The sequence below is a fragment of the Coregonus lavaretus genome (genome assembly GCF_964263955.1).
Source record: "Coregonus lavaretus genome assembly, chromosome: 23".
In the NCBI taxonomy this organism is placed as follows: Eukaryota; Metazoa; Chordata; class Actinopteri; order Salmoniformes; family Salmonidae; genus Coregonus; species Coregonus lavaretus.
In genome coordinates, this window is record NC_140010.1 from 39122333 (window position 1) to 39150210 (window position 27878).

Consider the following 27878-nt stretch of genomic DNA (forward strand, 5'->3'; position numbering starts at 1 on the left):
CCAGACATGTCACCCATTGAGCATGCTTAGGATGCTGTACGACAGCGCGTTCCAGTTCCCACCAACATCCAGCAATTTCACACAGCCATTGAAGAGGAGTGGGAAAACATTCCACAGGCCACAATCAACAGCCTGATCAACTCTATGCAAAGATGTGTCGAGCTGTATGAAGCAAATGGTGATCACACCAGATCCTGACTAGTTTTCTGATCCATGCCCTTACCATTTTTTAAAAAGGTATTTGTGAGCCAACAGATGCACTGTAACTTTGCTAAGCCTTATAAGACAGTGTACTATAAATGCTCAGACATGCTTACAACATATCTTAGCACATTATTAATGGCGCCGGAGGAGATGGCTGCCTTTTTAAGGCCCCCTAACCAAATGTGCTATTATGTGTGTTTTTTCGCGTTATTTGTAATTTATTCTGTACATAATGTTTCTGCCACCGTCTCTAATGACCAAAAATAGCTTCTGGATATCAGGACAGCGATTACTCACCTCGTATTGGACGAAGATTATTTATTCAACGAGTCGGACGCAAAGGATATTCTACAGACACCTGATAAAGCCCAAATCCTCGTCATTCTGTCACGACCGTCTACGGAATGAGTGGACCAAAGCGCAGCGTTTGTAGCGAACATGTTGACTTTATTAAATAAAGCAACCACGAAAACAACAAAACCAAAATGACGATACGTGAAGTCCAAAAGTGACAATGACTGAACATGGAACAAAAACCCACAACCACAAGGTGAAAACACACAGTATAAATATGGCTCCCAATCAGAGATAACGAGCCGACAGCTGACACTCGTTACCTCCGATTGGGAGTCATTGACCAACCAAGACAACACAACCAACACACAACAAAACGAACACACCCTGGCTCAACATACAAAGTCCCGGAGCCAGAGCGTGACACATTCGCATGAGAAAGAGACGGAGATATCGTGGACGTAGGTCGGGGTGCCTTGTAAGGATCCGACGGCGAGTGAGTAATCTGTCTCTACCATCAGTCCTACTAGCCAACGTACAATCATTGGCTGGTCATGGCTCACATCAACACCATTATCCTAGAAACCCTAGACCCACTCCAATTTGCATACCACCCCAACAGATCCACAGATGATGCAATCTCTATTGCACTCCACACTGCCCTTTCCCACCTGGACAAGAGGAACATCTATGTGAGAATGCTATTTATTGACTACAGCTCAGCGTTCAACACCATAGTGCCCTCAAAGCTCATCACTAAGCTAAGGACCCTGGGACTAAACACCTCCCTCTGCAACTGGATCCTGGACTTCGTGACGGGCCACCCCCAGGTGGTAAGGGTAGGTATCAACACATCTGCCACGCTGATCCTCAACACGGTGGCCCCTCAAGGGTGTGTGCTCAGTCCCCTCCTGTACTCCCTGTTCACCCATGACTGCATGGCCAGGCACGACTCCAACACCATCATTAAGTTTGCTGACGACACAACAGTGTCCTATAGGGAGGTCAGAGACCTGACCGTGTGGTGCCAGGATAACAACCTCTCCCTCAACGTGATCAAGACAAAGGAGATGATTGTGGACTACAAAAAAAATGAAAAAAAGAGGACTGAGCACGCCCCCATTCTCATCGATGGGGCTGTAGTGGAGCAGGTTGAGAGCTTCAAGTTCCTTGGTGTCCACATCACCAACAAACTATCATGGTCCAAACACACCTAGACAGTCGTGAAGAATGCACGACAAAGGCCATTCCCCCTCAGGAGACTGAAAAGATTTGGCATGGGTCCTCAGATCCTCAAAGTTATACAGCTGCACCATCGAGAGCATCCTGACTGGTTGCATCACTGCCTGGAATGGCAACTACTCGGCCTCCGACCACAAGGCACTACAGAGGGTAGTGCGTACGGCCCAGTACATCACTGGGGCCAAGCTTCCTGCCATCCAGGATCTCTGTACCAGGCGGTGTCAGAGGAAGGCCCTAAAAATTGCAAAAGACTCCAGCCACCCTAGTCATAGACAGTTCTCTCTGCTACTGCACGGCAAGCGGTACCGGAGCGCCAAGTCTAGGTCCAAAAGCCTTCCTAACAGCTTCTACCCCCAAGCCATAAGACTCCTTAACAGCTAATCATGGCTACCCGGACTATTTGCATTGACCCCCCACCCCACCCCCTCTTTTACGCTGCTGCTACTCTCTGTTTATTATCTATGCATAGTCACTTCAACTCTACCCACATGTACATATTACCTCGACTAACCTGTGCCCCAGCACATTGACTTTGTACCGGTACCCCCTGTATACAGTGGGGAAAAAAAGTATTTAGTCAGCCACCAATTGTGCAAGTTCTCCCACTTAAAAAGATGAGAGAGGCCTGTAAATTTCATCATAGGTACACGTCAACTATGACAGACAAAATTTGATTTTATTTCTCCAGAAAATCACATTGTAGGATTTTTAATGAATTTATTTGCAAATTATGGTGGAAAATAAGTATTTGGTCAATAACAAAAGTTTCTCAATACTTTGTTATATACCCTTTGTTGGCAATGATACAGGTCAAACGTTTTCTGTAAGTCTTCACAAGGTTTTCACACACTGTTGCTGGTATTTTGGCCCATTCCTCCATGCAGATCTCCTCTAGAGCAGTGATGTTTTGGGGCTGTCGCTGGGCAACACGGATTTTCAACTCCCTCCAAAGATTTTCTATGGGGTTGAGATCTGGAGACTGGCTAGGCCACTCCAGGACCTTGAAATGCTTCTTACGAAGCCACTCCTTCGTTGCCCGGGTGGTGTGTTTGGGATCATTGTCATGCTGAAAGACCCAGCCACGTTTCATCTTCAATGCCCTTGCTGATGGAAGGAGGTTTTCACACAAAATCTCACGATACATGGCCCCATTCATTCTTTCCTTTACACGGATCAGTCGTCCTGGTCCCTTTGCAGAAAAACAGCCCCAAAGCATGATGTTTCCACCCCCATGCTTCACAGTAGGTATGGTGTTCTTTGGATGCAACTCAGCATTCTTTGTCCTCCAAACACGACGAGTTGAGTTTTTACCAAAATGTTCTATTTTGGTTTCATCTGACCATATGACATTCTCCCAATCCTCTTTTGGATCATCCAAATGCACTCTAGCAAACTTCAGACAGGCCTGGACATATACTGGCTTAAGCAGGGGGACACGTCTGGCACTGCAGGATTTGAGTCCCTGGCGGCGTAGTGTGTTACTGATGGTAGGCTTTGTTACTTTGGTCCCAGCTCTCTGCAGGTCATTCACTAGGTCCCCCTGTGTGGTTCTGGGATTTTTGCTCACCGTTCTTGTGATCATTTTGACCCCACGTGGTGAGATCTTGCGTGGAGCCCCAGATCGAGGGAGATTATCAGTGGTCTTGTATGTCTTCCATTTTCTAATAATTGCTCCCACAGTTGATTTCTTCAAACCAAGCTGCTTACCTATTGCAGATTCAGTCTTCCCAGCCTGGTGCAGGTCTACAATTTTGTTTCTGGTGTCCTTTGACAGCTCTTTGGTCTTGGCCATAGTGGAGTTTGGAGTGTGACTGTTTGAGGTTGTGGACAGGTGTCTTTTATACTGATAACAAGTTCAAACAGGTGCCATTAATACAGGTAACGAGTGGAGGACAGAGGAGCCTCTTAAAGAAGAAGTTACAGGTCTGTGAGAGCCAGAAATCTTGCTTGTTTGTAGGTGACCAAATACTTATTTTCCACCATATTTTGCAAATAAATTCATAAAAAATCCTACAATGTGATTTTCTGGATTTTTTTTTCTCAATTTGTCTGTCATAGTTGACATGTACCTATGATGAAAATTACAGGTCTCTCTCATCTTTTTAAGTGGGAGAACTTGCACAATTGGTGACTGACTAAATACTTTTTTCCCCCACTGTATAGCCTCCCTACTGTTATTGTATTTCACTGCTGCTCTTTAATTATTTTGTACTTATCTATTTTTTACTTATTTTTCTTAAAATTGCATTGTTTGTTAAGGGCTTGTAAGTAAGCATTTCACTGTAAGGTCTACACCTGTTGTATTCGGCGCATGTGGCAAATACAATTTGATTTGATCTGTTAGCTTTGAAGTGTTACCAATGTGTTGAATGTATCCGTTCTGTTAATGTACCTGGTGCGCCTGTTAACCCATCTCTCCCTCTGCCTCCCTTCTGTCCATCCAGCCCCTGCACTCCGGGTCCTGAGACCCCAGGAGGCCCAGGGTCACCCGCCGGGCCTGAATGTCCAAAACCTTGCGCGCCAGGGGCCCCAAGCTCACCCGTCTGTCCATATAAACCTGGGTGAGAGGAGGGACTGTGGTCGATTAGTGGATGGAGAGAAAGAGAAACAAGAGAGAGAAAGAAAAGAGAAGGGAGGAGAAAAGAGGAAGTTGAATGGAGAGGAAGAGAGAGGAAGCAGTCAGGAAAGTATTGGCAAAAGAGAAGAGAGGACCCACTGGGCACAAACTGGTTGAATCAACGTTGTTTGAACGTATTGTGACGTGGAATCTCCATGGAAAAGACATTGGATTTTTAAAAAAAGTAATAAACGTAAACTGTTGTTTTGAGGGTGAAATTTCAACCACAGGATTATGTCATCATGTTAACCAAATTTAAACATAGAAAAACCTTGAATAAAATGTGAATTTGTACCTTTAAAACAACGTCAGATCTTCAACGTTATATCCGCTATCAGAAGAAGAAAAAAACTATAGGCTGGGCAGCACCTCCTACTGGAGAATTTATCCATCTACAGCCACCCTTTGGTCTCCCATCCAGGGTTTTAATCCAGTCTAGCCCTGCTAAATTATGATATTTGTCATTGACTATTACCAATGTTCTATTGTGAGAATGATTGTTGAGCGATCTCCACTTAAAAACTAAACAGATTCACTGTTGCTATTGCAGTGCGATGCAGTGCCTTAGACCACTGCGCCACTCAGGAGTTCTCGCCACTCAGAAGTAATACCAAAGGGTAGGTTTAACAGAGCAAATTAAATGTGACCATACTTTATCACTCATATCATCAATGATGCTATTTAGGCCTATATAGCGTTTGTAAAGTTATCAACAGCTATTGTTTCAATTCAATCCAGAACCAAACTAACAATAGACAATACAATAGGCCTAGGGTTTCAAGCTCTGGTTGATTTAAAATGTAATGATATTTAGTGATGTTGAATTATGTTTGGTTGTCAATACAACCAGATATCAACATTTGAAGATGTATCTTCTACTTGGATAGTTTCATCTGTACAACTGATTTAGTCTGGCTTTAATTGCACTTTGTCTACAAATTAATAAGTTGGATTCACATCTCCCTCTCAACCAAAAATCAAAGTTAAAGAATAGGACTAAATCAAATCAAACTTTTTAAAGTGCGTTTAAAGTTTGATTTGATCCTATCCTTTAACTTAGATTTTTGGTTGAGATGGAGACGTGAATCCAACATATAAATTATTAATTTGTACACAAACTGGAATTAATAATAATAATAATAATAATAATAATAATAATAATAATATGCCACTTAGCAGACGCTTTTATCCAAAGCGACTTACAGTCATGTGCGCATACATTTTTACTTATGGGTGGTTCTAGGGATCGAACCCACTACCCTGGCATTACAAGCGCCATGCTCTACCAATTGAGCTACAGAGGACCAATTAGTCCGTGGCACAGGTGGAACTATCCAAGCAGTAGATAAATCTCCCTTAAATAATGATATTTGGTTGTGTTGTCAACCAAACACAATAGGATGGCTTTCACTTCAGCAGTGATAAATTCATGAACTTCTTTGAGGAAAAGATCATGACCATTAGAAAGCAAATTACGGACTCCTCTTTGAATCTGCGTATTCCTCCAGGGCTTAGCTGTCCTGGATCTGCACAGCTCTGCGAGGGCCTGGGATCGGGAGAGACACTTAAGTGTTTTAGTACTATATCTCTTGACACGATGATGAAAATAATCATGGCCTCTAAACCTTCAAGCTGCATACTGGATCCTATTCCTACTAAACTGCTGAAGGAGCTGCTTCCTGTGCTTGGCCCTCCTATGTTGAACATAATAAACAGCTCTCTATCCACCGGATGTGTACCAAACTCACTAAAAGTGGCAGTGATAAAGCCTCTCTTGAAAAAGCCAAACCTTGACCCGGAAAATATAAAAAACTATCGGCCTATATCGAATCTTCCATTCCTCTCAAAAATTTTAGAAAAAGCTGTTGCGCAGCAACTCACTGCCTTTCTGAAGACAAACAATGTATACGAAATGCTTCAGTCTGGTTTTAGACCCCATCATAGCACTGAGACTGCACTTGTGAAGGTGGTAAATGACCTTTTAATGGCGTCAGACCGAGGCTCTGCATCTGTCCTCGTGCTACTAGACCTTAGTGCTGCCTTTGACACCATCGATCACCACATTCTTTTGGAGAGACTGGAAACCCAAATTGGTCTACACGGACAAGTTCTGGCCTGGTTTAGATCCTACCTGTCGGAAAGATATCAGTTTGTCTCTGTGAATGGTCTGTCCTCCGACAAATCAACTGTACATTTCGGTGTTCCTCAAGGTTCCGTTTTAGGACCACTATTGTTTTCACTATATATTTTACCTCTTGGGGATGTTATTCGAAAACATAATGTTAACTTTCACTGCTATGCGGATGACACACAGCTGTACATTTCAATGAAGCATGGTGAAGCCCCAAAATTGCCCTCGCTAGAAGCCTGTGTTTCAGACATAAGGAAGTGGATGGCTGAAAACTTTTTACTTTTAAACTCGGACAAAACAGAGATGCTTGTTCTAGGTCCCAAGAAACAAAGAGATCTTCTGTTAAATCTGACAATTCATCTTGATGGTTGTAAAGTCGTCTCAAATAAAACTGTGAAGGACCTAGGCGTTACTCTTGACCCTGATCTCTCTTTTGACGAACATATCAAGACTGTTTCAAGGACAGCTTTTTTCCATCTACGTAACATTGCAAAAATCAGAAATTTTCTGTCCAAAAATGATGCAGAAAAATTAATCCATGCATTTGTTACTTCTAGGTTAGACTACTGCAATGCTCTATTTTCCGGCTACCCGGATAAAGCACTAAATAAACTTCAGTTAGTGCTAAATACGGCTGCTAGAATCCTGACTAGAACCAAGAAATTTGATCATATTACTCCAGTGCTAGCTTCCCTACACTGGCTTCCTGTTAAGGCAAGGGCTGATTTCAAGGTTTTACTGTTAACCTATAAAGCGTTACATGGGCTTGCTCCTACCTATCTTTCCGAGTTGGTCCTGCCGTACATACCAATACGTACGCTACGGTCACAAGACGCAGGCCTCCTAATTGTCCCTAGAATTTCTAAGCAAACAGCGGGAGGCAGGGCTTTCTCCTATAGATCTCCATTTTTATGGAACAGTCTGCCTACCCATGTGAGAGACGCAGACTCAGTCTCAACCTTTAAGTCTTTACTGAAGACTTATCTCTTCAGTAGGTCATATGATTGAGTGTAGTCTGGCCCAGGAGTGTGAAGGTGAACGGAAAGGCTGGAGCAACGAACAGCCCTTGCTGTCTCTGCCAGGCCGGTTCCCCTCTCCACTGGGGTTCTCTGCCTCTAACCCTGTTGCAGGGGCTGAGTCACTGGCTTGCTGGTGCTCTTTCATGCCGTCCCTGGGAGGGGTGCGTCACTTGAGTGGGTTGAGTTACTGACGTGATCTTCCTGTCTGGGTTGGCGCCCCCCCCCTTGGTTTGTGCTGTGGTGGAGACCTCTGTGGGCTATACTCGGCCTTGTCTCAGGATTGTAAGTTGGTGGTTGGGGATATCCCTCTAGTGGTGCGGGGGCTGTGCTTTGGCGGAGTGGGTGGGGTTATATCCTTCCTGTTTGGCCCTGTCCGGGGGTTTCTTCGGATGGGGCCACAGTGTCTCCGGACCGCTCCTGTCTCAGCCTCCAGTATTTATGCTGCAGTAGTTTATGTGTCGGGGGGCTGGGGTTAGTTGGTTATACCTGGAGTACTTCTCCTGTCTTATCCAGTGTCCTGTGTGAATTTAAGTATGCTCTCTCTAATTCTCTCGTTCTCTCTTTCTCTCTGAGAACCTGAGCCCTAGGACCATACGTCAGGACTACCGGGCATGATGACACCTTGCTGTCCCCAGTCCGCCTGGCCTTGCTGCTATTCCAGTTTCAACTGTTCTGCCTGCGGCTACGAAACCCCTACCTGTCCCAGACCTGCTGTTTTCAACTCTTAATGATCGGCTATGAAAAGCCAACTGAGAGACCTGAGCCCTAGGACCATACGTCGGGACTACCGGCCGTGGTGACTCCTTGCTGTCCCCAGTCCGCCTGGCCTTGCTGCTATTCCAGTTTAAACTGTTCTGCCTGCGGTTATGGAACCCCTACCTGTCCCAGACCTGCTGTTTTCAAACTCTTAATGATCGGCTATGAAAAGCCAACTGAGATTTATTCCTGATTATTATTTGACCATGCTTGTCACTTATGAACATTTTTGAACATCTTGGCATGGTTCTGTTATAATCTCCACCCGGCACAGCCAGAAGAGGACTGGCCACCCCTCATAGCCTGGTTCCTCTCTAGGTTTCTTCCTAGGTTTTCGCCTTTCTAGGGAGTTTTTCCTAGCCACCGTGCTTCTACACCTGCATTACTAGCTGTTTGGGGTTTTAGGCTGGGTTTCTGTACAGCACTTCGAGATATTAGCTGATGTAAGAAGGGCTATATAAAATAAAATTGATTGATTGATTGATTACTTTTGTAATACAGTGAATAGCCTAAAGTTAAGGCTATGTTACAAACAAACTAATGTAACATTAAACCTTAAAATGAGTAACACATCCACTGCCACATTTTAAGGTCACTAACTATACATTTCTTCTGATGTAATCATATAAAGCGTGCCTGTTCAGAATAGCATGCACAGGTCGCCGCAGGTCTGTGGAGATCGTCACACTTGCTGTAATAATCTGATCACTTGCACCATGTACTTTTAATGTAATCTCAACTGTAATCCAGGTCATTTGGTTCTGCTATTAGATGAAGCACAGTGATAACACATTAATATGTTGTATAAATAAACTAAATATCTGACATTGTATTCCCATTTGAACTTTGCCGTGCTTTTAAATGGTTGAAAGCACAGTGATAGACATTTGGGTGATGATTTAACCAAAACATCAGACATTGATTTCCCATTGGAATTTGGTTGTGCTTTTAGATGGTTGAAAGCATAGTGATAACACATTGGAAATTCAACTAACTTTTGGCTGTCTTTTTGAGTGGGTGAATATAGATTTTATTCTCATTGATCAATGTCTCAACCAAATATTACCCAATTATCCACGTTGAAATGACACGGTGTGCCTATTGGGGAAAGAGAAAGAAGAGAGAAGAAGACAGAAAGGGAAGAAACCACATAAGAATGAATCAAGAAAGAAAGAAACCGAGTGAGATGCCTAGAAGAAAGATGTATTTTCTGACACTGTGTGGGGACATTAGCAGGCTCCACGGGCTCACCTGGAGGTCCGCGTCTGCCTGCTGGTCCTGGTGGACCAGGTGGTCCGGTTGTAGCCCCTGTACTGTTAGTACCTGCGTAACCAGGTGGTCCTTGGGAACCTACCCCACCTTTACTTCCTACAAACAGACAAGGCCATAACTGCTTTGGGAGTATGTGCACCAGTGTGTAAATGCATGTGTGTATGCTGTTGAGTGTGGAGAGCTTAAGTGTGATAGAAATGGAGTTAGCAACAAAATGTGGGTGTGTCCCATGTCCGTATCTGTGTGTCCCATGCCCATCCCGTGTCTGAGTCTGTCTTATCTCTGTGTCCATCTGTGTGTAAAGTAAGTACCTTTCGGGCCTGGCGAGCCATTGAGGCCTAGTGGTCCTGGATTCCCTGGTTGTCCCGGTAGCCCTGGGTCTCCTGGAGGACCCTGGGCCCCAACACCACCTGGGAAACCTTTAGGGCCCACTGGACCTGGGGCCCCAAACCCACCATCACCCTGAAAGTAGATGGAAGGATGCATAATGGTTAGCGGGATGGATGGAACGACTGAGGGAATTTTGAAGGCTAGATGGATGAAAGGATGGGTAACGACAAACATATAGACAGACACAGATCGACAGAAACATGACAGGGTCGGTGTTCAGTACTGACCTTTGACCCTGGAGCCCCAGGGATTCCCGGTGCGCCGGGTCGTCCAGGGTAGCCGCTTCCAGAGGTACCTGGGGGTCCCGGGTGCCCTTTGTCACCTAGGAAACAGACCGCAACACTAGTCCTACTAACAAATGCATACACCTACATTCACAAGTAACTGGATCTAAAATATGGGGGAAAAGCTTGAATATAATTCAATATAAAATGTATATTTAAAAGAGATGTAGGCATGACTCACCTTTCTGTCCAGTGGGTCCTTGTCCTTCCAGGGTGGAGAATCCACCACTGACTCCTTTCTCCCCTCGGTTACCATCTACTCCTGTTAAACCAGCATCACCACGAGGACCTGTGTGGACAAACAACTCTATGATTATTTTCTATCATGTTTTGACCATAATGGTCTTTGTCAGGTTCTAATGGCAGTAAAGCAAAGCTTACATTCGGGTCGGAGTGGCTCCACACTACACTGAGTTTGGTGGCATTTCAGTTCTAGCCTGGAACCAAAGATGATTTGCTTCGTTTAACCATTGTTACGAAGCATATCGGTTTGGATCCAAGCTAGAACCGAAATGCCACCAAGCGCAGTGTAGTATAGACCTCCAGCCACCCCTCTCATGCTGTGGTTCGGTCCCCATTTGGGTTGCTCACCTGGGGGGCCCTGTAACCCAGGCAGCCCCATCTGTCCTGGTGGGCCTGGGACTCCCTGGTCAGCCTCTCTTTTGCTGGGCTCACCCTTCTGACCTGGTGGGGATAGAGGGGGGAGAACACTGGGGTCAGACCATCAGCATAAATAGGGGCAATTATCAGGAAGACAGTAATTTATTTATTTTATTGTAATCATACACACAAACAAGAGTATAGTATACGCAAAGGAGGCAGGGTCTCAAATGTAGTACAAGTGTGTGTGTGTGCGCGCTAATGACTGTATATGAATGGTCAAAGCCATCGATCACGTGACATCATTTATTTCTATGTGAAGACTCAATAGCGCATTTGAAGCCAAGTAAGTCGATTTTTGCGACTAAGATGGCATCTCATGGGGGAGATTTAAGACATAACATGCGTATGAGCAATTCCAGGAAGCGACGTTGCAGGCTAGCTCAGTGCTGCCCCCTCATTGAATATCTCAAGTTGGCCAACCGGGCTACTGCAGGCTTTTGCTATTAGCCACTAAATTATCCTTATAACTTCTTCTGAGTGCAATTTTTTTATAAAATTGGTTCAAGGCAATACATCTGGTGTAATAGTAGTAATTATTGGTTCCATGATTGTCTTCAAAGTTGTTGTTTATTTACACTAATATTGCCCAAGATGATTGCAATTTTCACATTGACTATAATGGGGGATTCTGCTTTCTAAAAACAACAGCCTGCAGTACCCCGGTCGGCCTTGAACTTCATGGCTTCAATGAGGGGGGCCCTGGTGTGTACATGCATGTGCAGGCAAGTGTGTGTGTTGCTTTACCTGGGATGCCAGCTCTGCCAGGGATACCTGGTACCCCACTATTGCCTTTGGGTCCTGGGTGGCCAAGCAGTCCTATGCCTACTGGACCTGGTGACCCATCTGGTCCTTGGTATCCCTGTGGTCCGGGAGGGCCTGGTTCGCCAACATCTCCCCTCAGAGCCGGCGGCCCATAGTACTGGCAGAGGGGACAGACTATAACCTCAGTCCATCATCAAACATTAGGTCTTCACAAAATATTTGTTCACATATCATTACTGCTTCACAGTTACAAATGTTCAGCATTCATAAAAGGTCATTTCCATGTAAAAGGACCCATGAGCACCAACATGTAAAGTTCATAGGAGCATGTCAAATTGGGTGTCAAATGAAAGCTAAGAGTCTATATTTTTGGGGAAATGAAGGCATAGATACATTTTTCAACCATTTTCCATCTAAAGAATTTGACATGATCAAAGGCTTTGATTTCTGGTCAAACAGATGGAAAAGGGGTGTAAGAAAACATCTACCAGAAAGTCTTAAACGGTATTAGAAATACATCAAGACACAATAATGTTGAAGCAAAGACCCCTGCCAACTAATATTAACACTTTATTTAGTTTTGGAGGAATTATTTCCTTGTGCCTTTTAATTCCGTTACCAAAAACCCACATATCTTTAAGATATTTTCTAATTTCTCTCCCTCATGAGGGAGGATAATGAAAGTTCACAGAAGTAACAAGTAAAGGTAGACCTACCAATTAGTTAAAGCGTTTTTACTGATTTACATTTTTGTTTAGGAATTATTAAGTGATTAAAACTCGTAATTGTTACCAAATCGATAACAGAATTAACAAAAAATTAGAAACGGAATTACTTGCAATTGAATTGGCTACAATGGGAAATGATAGTAGTAACAAACCACAGTTGGGTCGCCTGCTAAATTGCCCAGAGACAACATGCTGTGGTCCGCCCCCAGCTGCCATGCAGACATGTTGTAAAGTCTGTATATGGGTGCAACGCACATTTCGTTCATCAAACAGGAGTGAAAATGGGCTTCCATAAAGTTGGTGCAAACTTCCAATGCATTTCAACAATATTGCCAGATGACCAGGAAAGGATTACATCCAACACTACCACTTCTACTGGCTGTCAACCGTCAAACCTGTGACTGCCATTGGTGAGTAGCTAGGTAGATAGCTAGCTACCAGTTACTTTTGGTTATACAACATTATTTGATAATACTAGTGAACGAGGCTAGCTTTGATACCACAGATGAAAGGGGAATGATACTCTAGCTAGCTAAATACATCAATCCAACTTAAAATAAATATATGGCTCTGGCAGCAAAGAGCAAAACTTGTAAGCAAGCATTCAGCAATGTACACAGCTGGCAGTTGCATAGTAACGGTGTCAGCGTCACCGGCCTGAATCTATTCTGTATAAACCTGAATCTAGTCCCTCTATAATTACTTCCAAACTAGAGAAAGTTATTTATCTTGTTATATGTTTATTGAGTGATATTTTATTTCATTCACAGGCTACGTACAAAATCTGGTGGATTTGCTGTTCAGCAGTGTCGTTGGGACCCCCCCTACCATATCAGGAGCAGAAGGCTGAGGCTGTACGTGGCCAGGCACCAGTCCCACTTCAGGTTGGTCACATTTGATCTGGTCATAGCTCAACATGTTCAACTGTGTATTTACTGTTGGCTTCCATGACTGTAGGGTGACAGTCTCTCTCCCTCCCTCTCTTTCTCTGTGATAGGAGCTGGGTCGGATCTATAAGTCAGGCTCCTTCATGACCAGTCCTGTGGCCTGGAGCTGATCTACGCTGCCATGCCCATCAGGCGCTGGCAAACACCTCTGAAGGAACAGGAGGTGATTTCTAATAAGACGGTACATCACAAGTGTTTAGTAATACATGTCACTCAACTCTACCTTGTTTTTCTACAGATGGAGGACAGGAGACATGGTTTTGACAGGTTGATACAGGTTGTCTGAATTGGGAAAGACCTTGTACTTAGCATTAAAATGATACAAGATACATCTATGACCTTTCAACTTATTGTGTTATTATTATTGAATTGAATGTATTCTTCAAACATGTCAGGGAACTTATAAAGGGACACCATACAGGAAGAGAAGAGATGGACATAATGCTAATAGGTCCAGTATCTATCAGCTGTGAATGATAAAAGATGAAAGACAGTGTAATATCTGTACATTGTTACATCAGCAGAACACTGCTACAGTATATGATGTGAACCCAAGGGGTCTGTGGAACAAGTTTAGATGGTGCAATACAATGTAATATTATTAATCTACAATATAGGCTACTGTTAGATGCGCAACATATATTTCACAGTGGTTTAGATGGTACAATGATTCTCTACACCCCTGGTCTTTGTAGTTGAATCTGTGCTTGAAATTCAATACTTGACTGTGGGACCTTACAGATGTTGTATGTATGGGGTTAGTCATTCAAAAATCATGTAAACCCTTGTAACTTATGTGAATTGTTGAGCCAAATTTTACTCCTTAACTAATTTAGGCTTGAATACTTATGCAACGACTATATTTTAGTTCCACATTTTTTATTTGTCTTTGACAGAGTATTTTGTGTAGATTGTTGACAAGAAAATTACAATTAAATCAATTTTAATCCCACTTTGTAACACAATAAAATGTGAAGAAATCCAAGGGTTCTGAATACTTTTGCAAGGCACTGTATTTACATGACGTGATTAATCTTTGAAACTAAGTTTCAAGCTACTTTCGTAGCAAGGTGATGTAGAATGAGTGTCTCATGAAACACATTCCAGTCACTGGCTCTTGCTATCTTGGCATAACTTTTCACAGAGAAATATCAGCTGGATAGGCTAGTCAGCTGCAGCTATCCCCAAGCTATGCTAGTTAGCTGCTGTCAGCTTGGCTAAACACAAGGTCAGCGCAGGCTGAATTCGCTGACCATCTAGAGATGGAGATTGAGGAGGGGAGAAGTCTTCAACTTCAAAACTTTTCTCCATAACAAAGCTAGCTTCGCTTACCTCACTGTCACTACTCTCTATTGGCCCTTATGTCCCACATCAAACCACACCCCCAAGACAACTTACGTTTGGCTTCAGTCATGACCGCTAGCATTACTTAATGAGCATGCTAAAAAAAAAGGCCAAATCAGTAAGCTCAGCCCCCCCTTTAAAGGGACAGTTCACCCAAATTACAAATTTACTTCAGTTTAAAGATAACCTAAAAAATGCATTCAAATCATTGCTCTGCATTTCAGAAGAAAGATAAATTTAAGTGACAGACATCGTAACTATTGAAAATCCTCACCGGATCACCCTTGGGGCCTCGTTGGCCCTTGCGTCCAGGGAAGCCAGGGGCCCCGTGATAGCCGTCCGGCCCCGATCTGCCAGCTGGTCCTGGGGCTCCTTTCTCTCCCTTTATCCCCTGGTGGTTGTGGGAACCTGGATTTCCCTTCAGCCCCGGGGGCCCTGGAACACCGGAGGGGCCGTGGGGACCCTGTAAGACAGACAGGAGGAGTTGTCATAGATACAGTAACCTAGCAACCTTCGATAAGTTATCGCAGCAATACCATAGATATGGTATCCTAGCAACACCATGGATATGGTATACTACCAACACCATGGACACGGTATACCAGTAACACCATGGATACGGTACCCAAGCAGCACCAATGATATGGTATCCTAGCAACAACATGGATACAGGATCTGAACCAGTGGTTTTCAACTGGTGTGCTGCGGCACACTGGTGTGCCTTGAGGAACTCAGGTGTGCTGCAAAACGTTTCCTAATCTTGATAATATTTTGGAACACTTAGAAACGTGACCTGAGGAATGCACATGGAATTTTGAATTGGGAGCACCAGTGCCCCTCAGATAATATATTGAATGGCACATGGTTACATCTGTATCGTTGTTTCAAGTCCAATTCGCTCAGGCTGTTACATTTGTATCATTTGAGGGGCGCGCATCACGAGCAAAGTCCTTTGTATAATTTTTACGCTTGTGAGAACCATTAGCACAGGCAAGTCTGATTATGCTTAGTTGTACCACAGCCCAGATCTGCCATAGAAACAGAGTATTTGGCTTTGTTTCCATGGTTGCACCTTTACAATGCAGACAACGTCTGGTCTATAGCTCAAACCGTTGAAAACGAAAGACCTATTTTACTGGAGCTTCTTTCTTTCTGGCGAGGATTGCTGGACGCTCTTAAAAGGGGTACACACAAATGAATCATCTTGAGTAAGGAACTATGCAAACTATATTTCAAATAAATCCCATTTCATCTATAAACAATGTTTGTCACAGAAAAATAGATGATTTGCAGTATGGATCAGATGAGATTAATAGTGAAATTTAACGGTTCAAAAAAGTTTGGGAACCACTGATTTAAGCAACACAACATAGGAAGTGTATAACTGCAAAACCACAGGCAGTGTCACAGTGACATTGCAAGGTAAAATAAAATTGCATTTAGTATCTGTATAGTGGAGGAATGATGCAGGTAGTCTTACCGGTCGTCCAGGTGGTCCTGAGGGGCCTTTGAATCCTGGCTCTCCTTTGGGCCCTGGTCCTGCATTAACGCCTGTGTGACGAGGGTGTATTTAAATAGACTCAGATTGTTACAGGTAGAAAAATAATGAAGAGCTGACACCATCCCCTGTTCTATGTGACAGACAATCCGTTTTGTTCTACACATACATTTCTATGTGAAAGTATTTTTTATGCTGCAGGTGTTGTTACCTGGGAGTCCAGGCTGACCGGGGGGTCCCAGCTCTACAGACCCGTTTCCCGTACACAACCTACAGACCTCTCCTTTCTGACCTGTAGTGGTGAGACACACACACTTGATACCAAAATGACAACATAATAGCAACCAAAGACCTTTCGATATTCCACCATTATATTTTCCACCCAATAACACGCCACAATGCCAATGTCGGTGGAATTCCACCAATGAGACAGAAGGGTTTGTGGACAGGCTCATTAACAAGCAGTGACGACCCAGAATGTCCATCCAATAGGAATCAGAGGGAGCTCACCTTTCAAACCATATTGGCCACTGTACCCTTGTTCGCCTGTCAGGCCCTTGGCTCCCTTATCCCCCGGGGGTCCTATAAGGCCCTTAAAATTTTCTGCAACAACAAAAAAATAAGTACATTATTTTTAATCAAATAAGATCCCAGCGGGATCAAAAATGTGTCTCAAGCAGCCGGCCGCGAATGGGAGACCCATGAGGCGGCGCACAATTGGCCCAGCGTCGTCCGGGTTAGGGACCCATCGCGTTCTAGCGACTCCTTGTGGCGGGCTGGGCGCATGCACACAGACATCGGTCGCCAGCTGTACGGTGTTTCCTCCGACCCATTGGTGCGGCTGGCTTCCGGGTTAAGCGAGCAGTGTGTCAAGAAGCGGTGCAGTTTGGCAGGGTCGTGTTTCAGAGGACAAATGGCTCTCGACCTTCGCCTCTCCCGAGTCCGTACTGGAGTTGCAGCGATGGGACAAGACTGTAACTACCAATTGGATACCACGAAATTGGGGAGAAAAAGGGGTAAAAAAAATGAAATACCCCCCAAAAATGAAGTGTCTCAATAAATGACTGTGGGAGTAATTTAGTGATTTGTTTCACTTCTCGTGTGAAACAGAATGTGAGCTCGTGAGATCAGGTTGATTTAACAAGGCTAGAACATCAGAGCTGTGAACATTACTTTATTTCTGGAGAGTAAGTCTACCTGAGTCTCCAGATGGTCCTGGGGGTCCAGGGTCTCCCCTTTCCCCAGTTGTTCCTGGAAAGCCCTCTCTGCCTGGCTCGCCGTGGATGATGGGTCCTTGGTCTCCTTTATCACCTTTAGGTCCACTGTGGCCCTTCGCTCCGCAATCTCCTCCAAAGTTAGGAGCTGTGTAGGGGGAGATAGAACCCATGTACACACTTGATTGCGATGGAGAATGAGCGAGTGAATGTGTGTGTGTGTGTGTGTGTATCAGCACTTACCTGGAGGTCCAGGAGGCCCCTGGAAACCGGTGATACCTGGAAAACAGGTTGATATGTTTAGCTTCATTTCCAAGATGGCGTAGCAGTGCGGTCGCTTTTATTCATTGTCCTTGTGTAAATATCCCGTTTCTTGTTTTTTTGTCTATTTGTATATATTTCTAAATTTTTACTTTTCATTCTTTAACTAAATATACTTTCCTGCAACCCGCCTCACCCAACGTGGAAAGGATTCTATTATTTCTTTATAACTTTCATCAAGAACCTTAAGCTGAAACTAGTGTAGCTAGTGTAGCTGCAACTGAATGGCTACTTGCTATTAGTCACCGTTAGCGTCTTCACCACTGTCCGTGGCCTACACTATCCACCAGCCAGCTCTAGCTCTAGCCTGGACAATTCGTCGGCCAGTCTGCACAGCGTGCTATCGACCCAGAGCTTATTGGACTTTCTGCCGGAATCACTGGACCCTAGCGCCGGATCATCGCAACCAGCTAGCTAGCTGCAACCTGTTGTTGGCTAATTACCATTGCCCTATAGCAAGCACCAGTTAGCCTTGAGCTAGCCTCAGGCCCATCTCCCGGCTATCTACCTCTCTGTCAACTGGACGGGACCTCCTAGTGTTGACACTGAGCCCCGCCGATCCAACACGACTGGTTTGCCGACGAAATAGTCTGATGTGGTTTCAACAGGCTTCCCGTTGCGACGACCACGAAGATCCATCTGCCAGCCCCGGCCCGCTAGCACACGCAAACTACAACTGTGCTCCCTGCTAGCTGTGCTGAAGCACCATTTTGAACTGCTCTCGAACTCACATATTGCTGTTCACTGGACCTTATGATCACTCAGCTGCACAGCTGATGCCTGCTGGACTGTTCCTTTACACGGTACCCTGTCCTGTTTATTCTGTTTAGCCTTAGCCCAAACGTTATCGCTATTTCCAGTTGTTGTCTTAGCTCTCTCTAATAACACCTGTGACTGCTTTATGCCTCTCTCCCATGTCAATTATGCCTTGCCTATTGCTGTTTGGGTTAGTTCTTATTATACAATTTCACTGTAGAACCCCTAGTCCCTCTCAAACTGCCTCAAATAGTTCCTTTGTTCCACCCCCCATACACGCCGAGATCGGCTCAATCGGTGCCTCCAGTGACGCTATCTCTTTCATTGTTACCCAGCGCTTAGGGTTACCTGAACTGTACTCATATCCTTCCATATCCTTTTCTGTACATAATGCCCTGAATCTTTTCTACAACGCCCGGAGAACTGCCCCCTTTATTCTATGTACCCAACGCACTAGAAGACCAGTTCTTAAAGCCTTTAGTCGTATCCTTATTCTAGTCCTCCTCTGTTCCTCTGGTGATGTAGAGGCTAACCCAGGCCCTGCAGCCCCCAGTATCACTCCTACTCCCCAGGAGCTATCATTTGTTGACTTCTGTAACCGTAAAAGTCTTGGTTTTCTGCACGTAAATATCAGAAGCCTCCTTCCTAAGTTTGAGTTATTCACTGCATTAGCACACTCCGCCAACCCTGATGTTCTAGCAGTGTCTGAATCCTGGCTTAGGAAGGGCACCAAAAATTCTGAAATTTCCACCCCCAACTATAACATTTTCCGTCTAGATAGAACTGCCAAAGGGGGTGGAGTTGCAATCTACTGTAGAGATAGCCTGCAGAGCTCTATCATACTATCCAGGTCTGTGCCCAAACAGTTTGAGCTTCTACTTCTAAAAATCCACCTTTCCAGAAATAAATCTCTCACTGTTGCCGCTTGCTACAGACCCCCCTCAGCCCCCAGCTGTGCCCTGGACTCAATATGTGAATTGATTGCCCCCCATCTATCCTCAGAGTTCGTACTGCTTGGTGACCTAAATTGGGATATGCTTAACACCCCGGCCATCCTACAATCTAAACTAGATGCCCTCAATCTCACACAAATTATCAACGAACCTACCAGGTACAACCCTAAATCCGTAAACATGGGTACCCTCATAGATATCATCCTGACTAACTTACCCTCTAAATACACCTCCGCTGTCTTCAACCAGGATCTCAGCGATCACTGCCTTATTGCCTGCGTCCGTAACGGGTCCGCGGTCAAACGACCATCCCTCATCACTGTCAAACGCTCCCAAAAACACTTCAGCGAGCAGGCCTTCCTAATTGACCTGGCCCAGGTATCCTGGATGGATATAGATCTCATTCCGTCAGTAGAGGATGCCTGGTTGTTCTTTAAAAGTAATTTCCTCTCAATCTTAAATAAACATGCCCCTTTCAAAAAATACAGAACTAAGAACAGATATAGCCCCTGGTTCTCCTCAGACTTGACTGCCCTTGACCAGCACAAAAACATCCTGTGGCGTACTGCATTAGCATCAAATAGCCCCCGCGATATGCAACTTTTCAGGGAAGTTAGGAACCAATATACACAAGCAGTTAGGAAAGCAAAGGCTAACTTTTTCAAACAGAAATTTGCATCCTGTAGCACTAACTCCAAAAAGTTTTGGGACACTGTAAAGTCCATGGAAAATAAGAGCACTTCCTCCCAGCTGCCCACTGCACTGAGGCTAGGAAACACTATCACCACCGATAAATCTACAATAATCGAGAATTTCAACAAGCATTTTGCTACGGCTGGCCATGCTTTCCACCTGGCTACCACTACCCCGGCCACAAGCTCTGCAACTTGCCCATGCCCCCCCCGCTTCTCCTTCGCACAAATCCAGACAGCTGATGTTCTGAAAGAGCTGCAAAATCTGGACCCCTACAAATCATCTGGGCTAGACAATCTGGACCCTTTCTTTCTAAAACTAGCCGCCAAAATTGTCGCAACCCCTATTACTAGCCTGTTCAACCTCTCTTTCGTAACGTCTGAGATCCCCAGAGATTGGAAAGCTGCCGTGGTCATCCCCCTCTTCAAAGGGGGGACACTCTAGATCCAAACTGTTACAGACCCATATCCATCCTGCCCTGCCTTTCAAAAGTTTTTGAAAGCCAAGTCAACAAACAGATCACTGACCATTTCGAATCCCACCGTACCTTCTCCGCTATGCAATCCGGTTTCCGAACTGGTCATGGGTGCACTTCAGCCACGCTCAAGGTCCAAAACGATATTATAACCGCGATCGATAATAGACAGTACTGTGCAGCCGTTTTCATTGACCTGGCCAAGGCTTTCGACTCTGTCAACCACCGCATTCTTATTGGCAGACTAAATAGCCTTGGTTTCTCAAATGACTGCCTCGCCTGGTTCACCAACTACTTCTCAGATAGAGTTCAATGTGTCAAATCGGAGGGCCTGTTGTCTGGACCTATGGCAGTCTCTATGGGGGTGCCACAGGGTTCAATTCTTGGGCCGACTCTTTTCTCTGCGTATATCAATGAAGTCGCTCTTGCTGCTGGTGACTCTCAGATCCACCTCTACGCAGACGACACCATTTTGTATACATCTGGCCCTTCATTGGACACTGTGTTAACAAACCTCCAAATGAGCTTCAATGCCATACAACACTCCTTCAGTAGCCTCCAACTGCTCTTAAACACTAGTAAAACTAAATGCATGCTCTTCAACCGAATGCTGCTTGCACCCGCCCACCCGACTAGAATCACTACTCTCGACGGGTCTGACCTAGAGTATGTGGACAACTACAAATATCTAGGTGTCTGGTTAGACTGTAAACTCTCCTTCCAGACTCACATTAAGAATCTCCAATCCAAAGTTAAATCTAGAATCGTTTTCCTATTTCGCAACAAAGCCTCCTTCACTCATGCTGCCAAACATGCCCTCGTAAAACTGACTATCCTACCGATCCTTGACTTCGGCGATGTCATTTACAAAATAGCCTCCAACACTCTACTCAGCAAATTGGATGTAGTCTATCACAGTGCCATCCGTTTTGTCTCCAAAGCCCCATATACTACCCACCACTGTGACCTGTACGCTCTTGTTGGCTGGTCCTCACTACATATTCGTCGCCAAACCCACTGGCTCCAGGCCATCTATAAATCACTGCTAGGCAAATCCCTGCCTTAGCTTAGCTCATTGGTCACCATAGCAACACCCACCCGTAGTCTGCGCTCCAGCAGGTATATCTCACTGGTCATCCCCAAAGCCAACACCTCCTTTGGCCGCCATTCCTTCCAGTTCTCTGCTGCCAATGACTGGAACAAATTGCAAAAATCTCTGAAGCTGGAGACACTTATCTCCCCCACTAACTTTAAGCATCAGTTGTCAGAGCACCTTACCGATCACTGCACCTGTACACAGCCCATCTGAAATTAGCCCGCCCAACTACCTCATCCCTATATTGTTATTTATTTTGCTCATTTGTACCCCAGTATCTCTATTTGCACATCATCTCTTGCACATCTATCATTCCAGTGTTAATACTAATTGTAATTATTTTGCACTATAGCCTATTTATTGCCTTACCTCCATAACTTGCTACATTTGCACACACTGTATATACATGTATCTCTGTTGTATTTTTGACTTTGTTTTGTTTTACCCCATATGTAACTCTGTGTTGTTGTTTTTATCGCACTGCTTTGCTTTATCTTGGCCAGGTCGCAGTTGTAAATGAGAACTTGTTCTCGACTGGTTTACCTGGTTAAATAAAGGTGAAATAAATAAAAATAAAAGCTATACAGACATGCTTATTGGTCATGTTGGTGAATGAGGTGGGATTATACAGTGCTACTCCACGTCTGATTGGATAGGAGGGTGAATATCAATGGGTGTGTATGCGTGTATGAGCGTAGAGTACCTGGGGGACCAGTAACTCCAGTGGGTCCCGGATGGCCAGCCAACCCTCGTTGTCCTTTGGCACCCCCGGGGCCAATCACGGCCCCGCCAATAATGGTCACCTATGGGGAGACCAGAGAGACCAGGGCATGTGTTCATAAAGCGTCAGAATAGTTCATGTAATCTTAGTCCTTCTAATCTTATCATTATGATCTAAAAGGCTAAACTGATCCTAGATCAGCACTCTCTGAGATCCTTCTCTACCGATATTGATACTGACATTATCAGGCACATTGACTCACCTCCCCGGGGTCACCATCTTGACCCTGACTACCTTTCTGTCCCTGTAGACACACAAAAACAATTATTGGCAGACATGCACACGTACAGTGCATTCGGAAAGTATTCAGACCCCTTCCCTTTTTCCACATTTGGTTACATTACAGCCTTATTCTAAAATGGATTAAATACACATTTTCCTCAATCTACACACAATACCCCATAATGACAAAGCGAAAACCAGTTTTTAGAAATGTTGGCAAATTTATAAAAAATACAAAAACGGAAATACCTTATTTACATAAGCATTCAGACCCTTTGCTATGAGACTCGAAATTGAGCTCAGGTGCATCCTGTTTCCATTGATCATCCTTGAGATGTTTCTACAACTTGATTGGAGTCCACCTGTGGTAATTCAATTGATTGGACCTAATTTGGAAAGGCACACACCTGTCTATATGAAAGTCCCACAGTTGACAGTGCATTACAGAGCAAATACCAAGACATGAGGCCTGAATGCCAAGCGTCACGTCTGGAGGAAACCTGGCACCATCCCTACGGTGAAGCATGGTGGTGGCAGCATCATGCTGTGGGGATGTTTCTCAACGACAGTGACTTGGAGACTAGTCAGGATCGAAGGAAAGATGAACGGAGCAAAGTACTGAGAGATCCTTGATGAAAACCTGCTCCAGAGCGCTCAGGACCTCAGACTGGGGCGAAGGTTCACCTTCCAACAGGACAACGACCCTAAGCACACAGCCAAGACAATGCATGAGTGGCTTCGGGACAAGTCTCAGTGTCCTTGAGTGGCCCAGCCAGAGCCTGGACTTGAACCCGATTGAACATCGCTGGAGAGACCTGAAAATAGCTATGCAGCAACGCTCCCCATCTAACCTGACAGAGCTTGAGAGGATCTGCAGAGAAGAATGGGAGAAACTCCCCAAATACAGGTGTGCTAAGCTTGTAGCGTCATACCCAAGAAGGCTGTAATCGCTGCCAAAGGTGCTTCAACAAAGTACTTAATAAAGGGTCTGAATACCTATGTAAACGTTATCTTTCCATTTTTTATTTTTTATAAATTAGCAAACAATTGTAGATGGGGGAAAAACAATTTAATCCATTTTAGAATAAGGCTGTAAAGTAACAAAAATGTGGAATAAGTCAAGCGGTCTGAATACTTTCCAAATGCACTGTACACGCACACATTATAAACATTAAAATAATTGTGGGAATGACTGACCCATGGTCCAGGGATTCCATAAGGTCCTGCTGAACCGTGATTCCCCTTTCTCCCCTAAAGGGCAAAAGTGTATAATTAAACTAACCTTACAAATAGCATTGTTAGGAGATGTGGAAAGCCATAGTCAATCAATCAACAGTATAATAGTCATTACTAAAAATATTGATCTTTAACAATCTGTAATTACTATGCGATTAGAATGGATCCAAATTGATGTAAAACATCACAGTTAAAAAATATATGGCACATGGAAATCAAGATGGTGGTTTATGGAAATTGGTGGGATGGGCTGAGTGGGACGATCATTTGTTTTTCAACAGGACAATGACCCAAAACACACCTCCAGGCTGTGTAAGGGCTATTTGACCAAGAAGGAGAGTGATGAAGTGCTGCATCAGATGACCGGGCCTCCACAATCACCCGACCTCAACCCAATTGAGATGGTTTGGGATGAGTTGGACCGCAGAGTGAAGGAAAAGCAGCCAACAAGTGCTCAGCATATGTATGAAAAAAAAAAATGCACTCACTAACTGTAAGTCGCTCTGGATAAGAGCGTCTGCTAAATGACTAAAATGTAAATGTAAATATGTGGGAACTCCTTCAATACTGTTGGAAAAGCATTCCTCATGAAGCTGGTTGAGAGAATGCCAAGAGTGTATATACAGTGGGGAGAACAAATATTTGATACACTGCCGATTTTGCAGGTTTTCCTACTTACAAAGCATGTAGAGGTCTGTCATTTTTATCATAGGTACACATCAACTGTGAGAGATGGAATCTAAAACAAAAATCCAGAAAATCACATTGTATGATTTTTAAGTAATTAATTTGCATTTTATTGTATGACATAAGTATTTGATCACCTACCAACCAGTAAGAATTCCGGCTCTCACAGACCTGTTAGTTTTTCTTTAAGAAGCCCTCCTGTTCTCCACTCATTACCTGTAATAACTGCACCTGTTTGAACTCGTTACCTGTATAAAAGACACCTGTCCACACACTCAATCAAACAGACTCCAACCTCTCCACAATGGCCAAGACCAGAGAGCTGTGTAAGGACATCAGGGATAAAATTGTAGACCTGCACAAGGCTGGGATGGGCTACAGGACAATAGGCAAGCAGCTTGGTGAGAAGGAAACAACTGTTGGCGCAATTATTAGAAAATGGAAGAAGTTCAAGATGACGGTCAATCACCCTCGGTCTGGGGCTCCATGCAAGATCTCACCTCGTGGGGCAACAATGATCATGAGGAAGGTGAGGGATCAGCCCAGAACTACACGGCAGGACCTGGTCAATGACCTGAAGAGAGCTGGGACCACAGTCTCAAAGAAAACCATTAGTAACACACTACGCCGTCATGGATTAAAATCCTGCAGCGCACGCAAGGTCCCCCTGCTCAAGCCAGCGCATGTCCAGGCCCATCTGAAGTTTGCCAATGAACATCTGGATGATCCAGAGGAGGAATGGGAGAAGGTCATGTGGTCTGATGAGACAAAAATATAGCTTTTTGGTCTAAACTCCACTCGCAGTGTTTGGAGGAAGAAGAAGGATGAGTACAACCCCAAGAACACCATCCCAACCGTGAAGCATGGAGGTGGAAACATCATTCTTTGGGGATGCTTTTCTGCAAAGGGACATGACGACTGCACCGTATTGAGGGGAGGATGGATGGGGCCATGTATCGCGAGATCTTGGACAACAACCTCCTTCCCTCAGTAAGAGCATTGAAGATGGGTCGTGGCTGGGTCTTCCAGCATGACAACGACCCGAAACACACAGCCAGGGCAACTAAGGAGTGGCTCCGTAAGAAGCATCTCAAGGTCCTGGAGTGGCCTAGCCAGTCTCCAGACCTGAACCCAATAGAAAATCTTTGGAGGGAGCTGAAAGTCCGTATTGCCCAGCGACAGCCCCGAAACCTGAAGGATCTGGAGAAGGTCTGTATGGAGGAGTGGGCCAAAATCCCTGCTGCAGTGTGTGCAAACCTGGTCAAGACCTACAGGAAACGTATGATCTCTGTAATTGCAAACAAAGGTTTCTGTACCAAATATTAAGTTCTGCTTTTCTGATGTATCAAATACTTATGTCATGCAATAAAATGCAAATTAATTACTTAAAAATCATACAATGTGATTTTCTGGATTTTTGTTTTAGATTCCGTCTCTCACAGTTGAAGTGTACCTATGATAAAAATTACAGACCTCTACATGCTTTGTAAGTAGGAAAACCTGCAAAATCGGCAGTGTATCAAATACTTGTTCTCCCCACTGTAGTTATAAATAAATAAATGTACACCGGATATGTTTAAGTACTATCTATCCAGATATATGTGGGTCAGAAGTTTACATACACTAAGTTGACTGTGCCTTTAAACAGCTTGGAAAATTCCAGAAAATTATGTCATGGCTTTAGAAGCATCTGATAGCCTAATTGACATCATTTGAGTCAATTGGAGGTGTACCTGTGGATGTATTTCAAGGCCTACCTTCAAACTCAGTGCCTCTTTTCTTGACATCATGGGAAAATCTAAAGAAATCAGCCAAGACCTCAGAATTTATTTTTTTGACCTCCACAAGTCTGTTTCATCCTTGGGAGCAATTTCCAAACGCCTGAATGTACCACGTTCATCTATACAAACAATAGTACGCAACTATAAACACCACGCAGCCATCATACCGCTCAGGAAGGAGACGCGTTCTGTCTCCTAGAGATTAACGTACTTTGGTGCGAAAAGTGCAAATCAATCCCAGAACAACAGCAAAGGACCTTGTGAAGATGCTGGAGGAAACAGGTACAACATTATCTATATCCACAGTAAAACGAGTCCTATGTCGACATAACCTGAAAGGCAGCTCAGCAAGGAAGAAGCCACTTCTCCAAAACCGCCATAAAAAAAACAGACTACGGTTTGCAACTGCACATGGGGACAAAGATCGTACTTTTTTGAAAAATGTCCTCTGGTCTGATGAAACAAAAATAGATCTGTTTGGCCATAATGACCATCGTTATGTTTGAAGAAAAATGGGGAATGTTTGCAAGCCAAAGAACACCATCCCAATCTTGAAGCACGGGGGTGGCAGCATCCTGCTGTGGGGGTGCTTTGCTGCAGGAGGGACTGGTGCACTTCACTAAATAGATGGAATCATGAGGAAGGAAAATTATGTGGATATATTGAAGCAACATCTCAAGACATCAGTCAGGAAGTTAAAGCTTGGTCGCAAATGGGTCTTCCAAATGGACAATGACCCCAAGCATACTTCCAAAGTTGTGGCAAAATGGCTTAAGGACAACAAAGTCAAGGTATTGGAGTGGCCATCACAAAGCCCTGACCTCAATCCTATAGAAAATGTGTGGGCAGAACTGAAAAAGCGTGTGCGAGCAAGGAGGCCTAAAAACCTGACTCAGTTACACCAGCTCTGTCAGGAGGAATGGGCCAAAATTCACCCAACTTATTGTGGGAAGCTTGTGGAAGGCTACCTGAAACGATTGACCCACGTTTAAATTGTTTAAGGCAGTGCTACCAAATACTAATTGAGTGTATGTAAACTTCTGACCCACTGGGAATGTGATGAAAGAAATAAAAGCTGAAATAAATCATTATCTCTACTATTATTCTGATATTTCACATTCTTAAAATAAAGTGGTAAACCTAACTGACCTAAGACAGGGAATTTTTACTAGGATTAAATGTCAGGAATTGTGAAAAACTGAGTTTAAATGTATTTGGCTAAGGTGTATTTAAACTTCCGACTTCAACTGTATGTTTTACTATCCTCGGGACTTAAAATGCATTTCCATTCAGAATCCTAAACCTAACCCCTAACTTAACTCCTAACCCTAAAGCCCAACCCCTAATTCTAATCCTAACTCTAAACCCTAAGCTTAAAATAGCCTCTGTCCTCATGGGGACCTGGGAAATGTCGCCACGAGGGACGTTTTCCTTGAATTACTATCCTTGTGGGGACTTCCGGTACCCACAAGGATAGTACTACAACCCCCCCCACCCCCACCCCACCCCCCC

At 44.3% G+C, this 27878-nt stretch overlaps 1 protein-coding gene across 1 annotated transcript in view; it reads right to left on the minus strand.

The window, feature by feature from the left end:
- The window catches only part of LOC311099209 (uncharacterized protein), a gene marked incomplete at both ends in the record, with an annotated part of 74763 nt that overhangs the window by 14772 nt on the left and 32113 nt on the right, over window positions 1-27878 (minus strand). Inside the window, 16 exons of the mRNA XM_084139890.1 lie at window positions 4133-4297; window positions 9515-9631; window positions 9847-9997; window positions 10153-10247; window positions 10391-10498; window positions 10801-10893; window positions 11617-11791; window positions 14928-15116; window positions 16134-16204; window positions 16363-16443; window positions 16662-16754; window positions 17349-17513; window positions 17609-17644; window positions 22363-22462; window positions 22643-22684; window positions 23860-23913. Of these exons, the coding sequence (XP_083996016.1) occupies window positions 4133-4297; window positions 9515-9631; window positions 9847-9997; window positions 10153-10247; window positions 10391-10498; window positions 10801-10893; window positions 11617-11791; window positions 14928-15116; window positions 16134-16204; window positions 16363-16443; window positions 16662-16754; window positions 17349-17513; window positions 17609-17644; window positions 22363-22462; window positions 22643-22684; window positions 23860-23913 (1735 nt within the window). The remainder of the gene's footprint in view (window positions 1-4132; window positions 4298-9514; window positions 9632-9846; window positions 9998-10152; window positions 10248-10390; window positions 10499-10800; window positions 10894-11616; window positions 11792-14927; window positions 15117-16133; window positions 16205-16362; window positions 16444-16661; window positions 16755-17348; window positions 17514-17608; window positions 17645-22362; window positions 22463-22642; window positions 22685-23859; window positions 23914-27878) is intronic.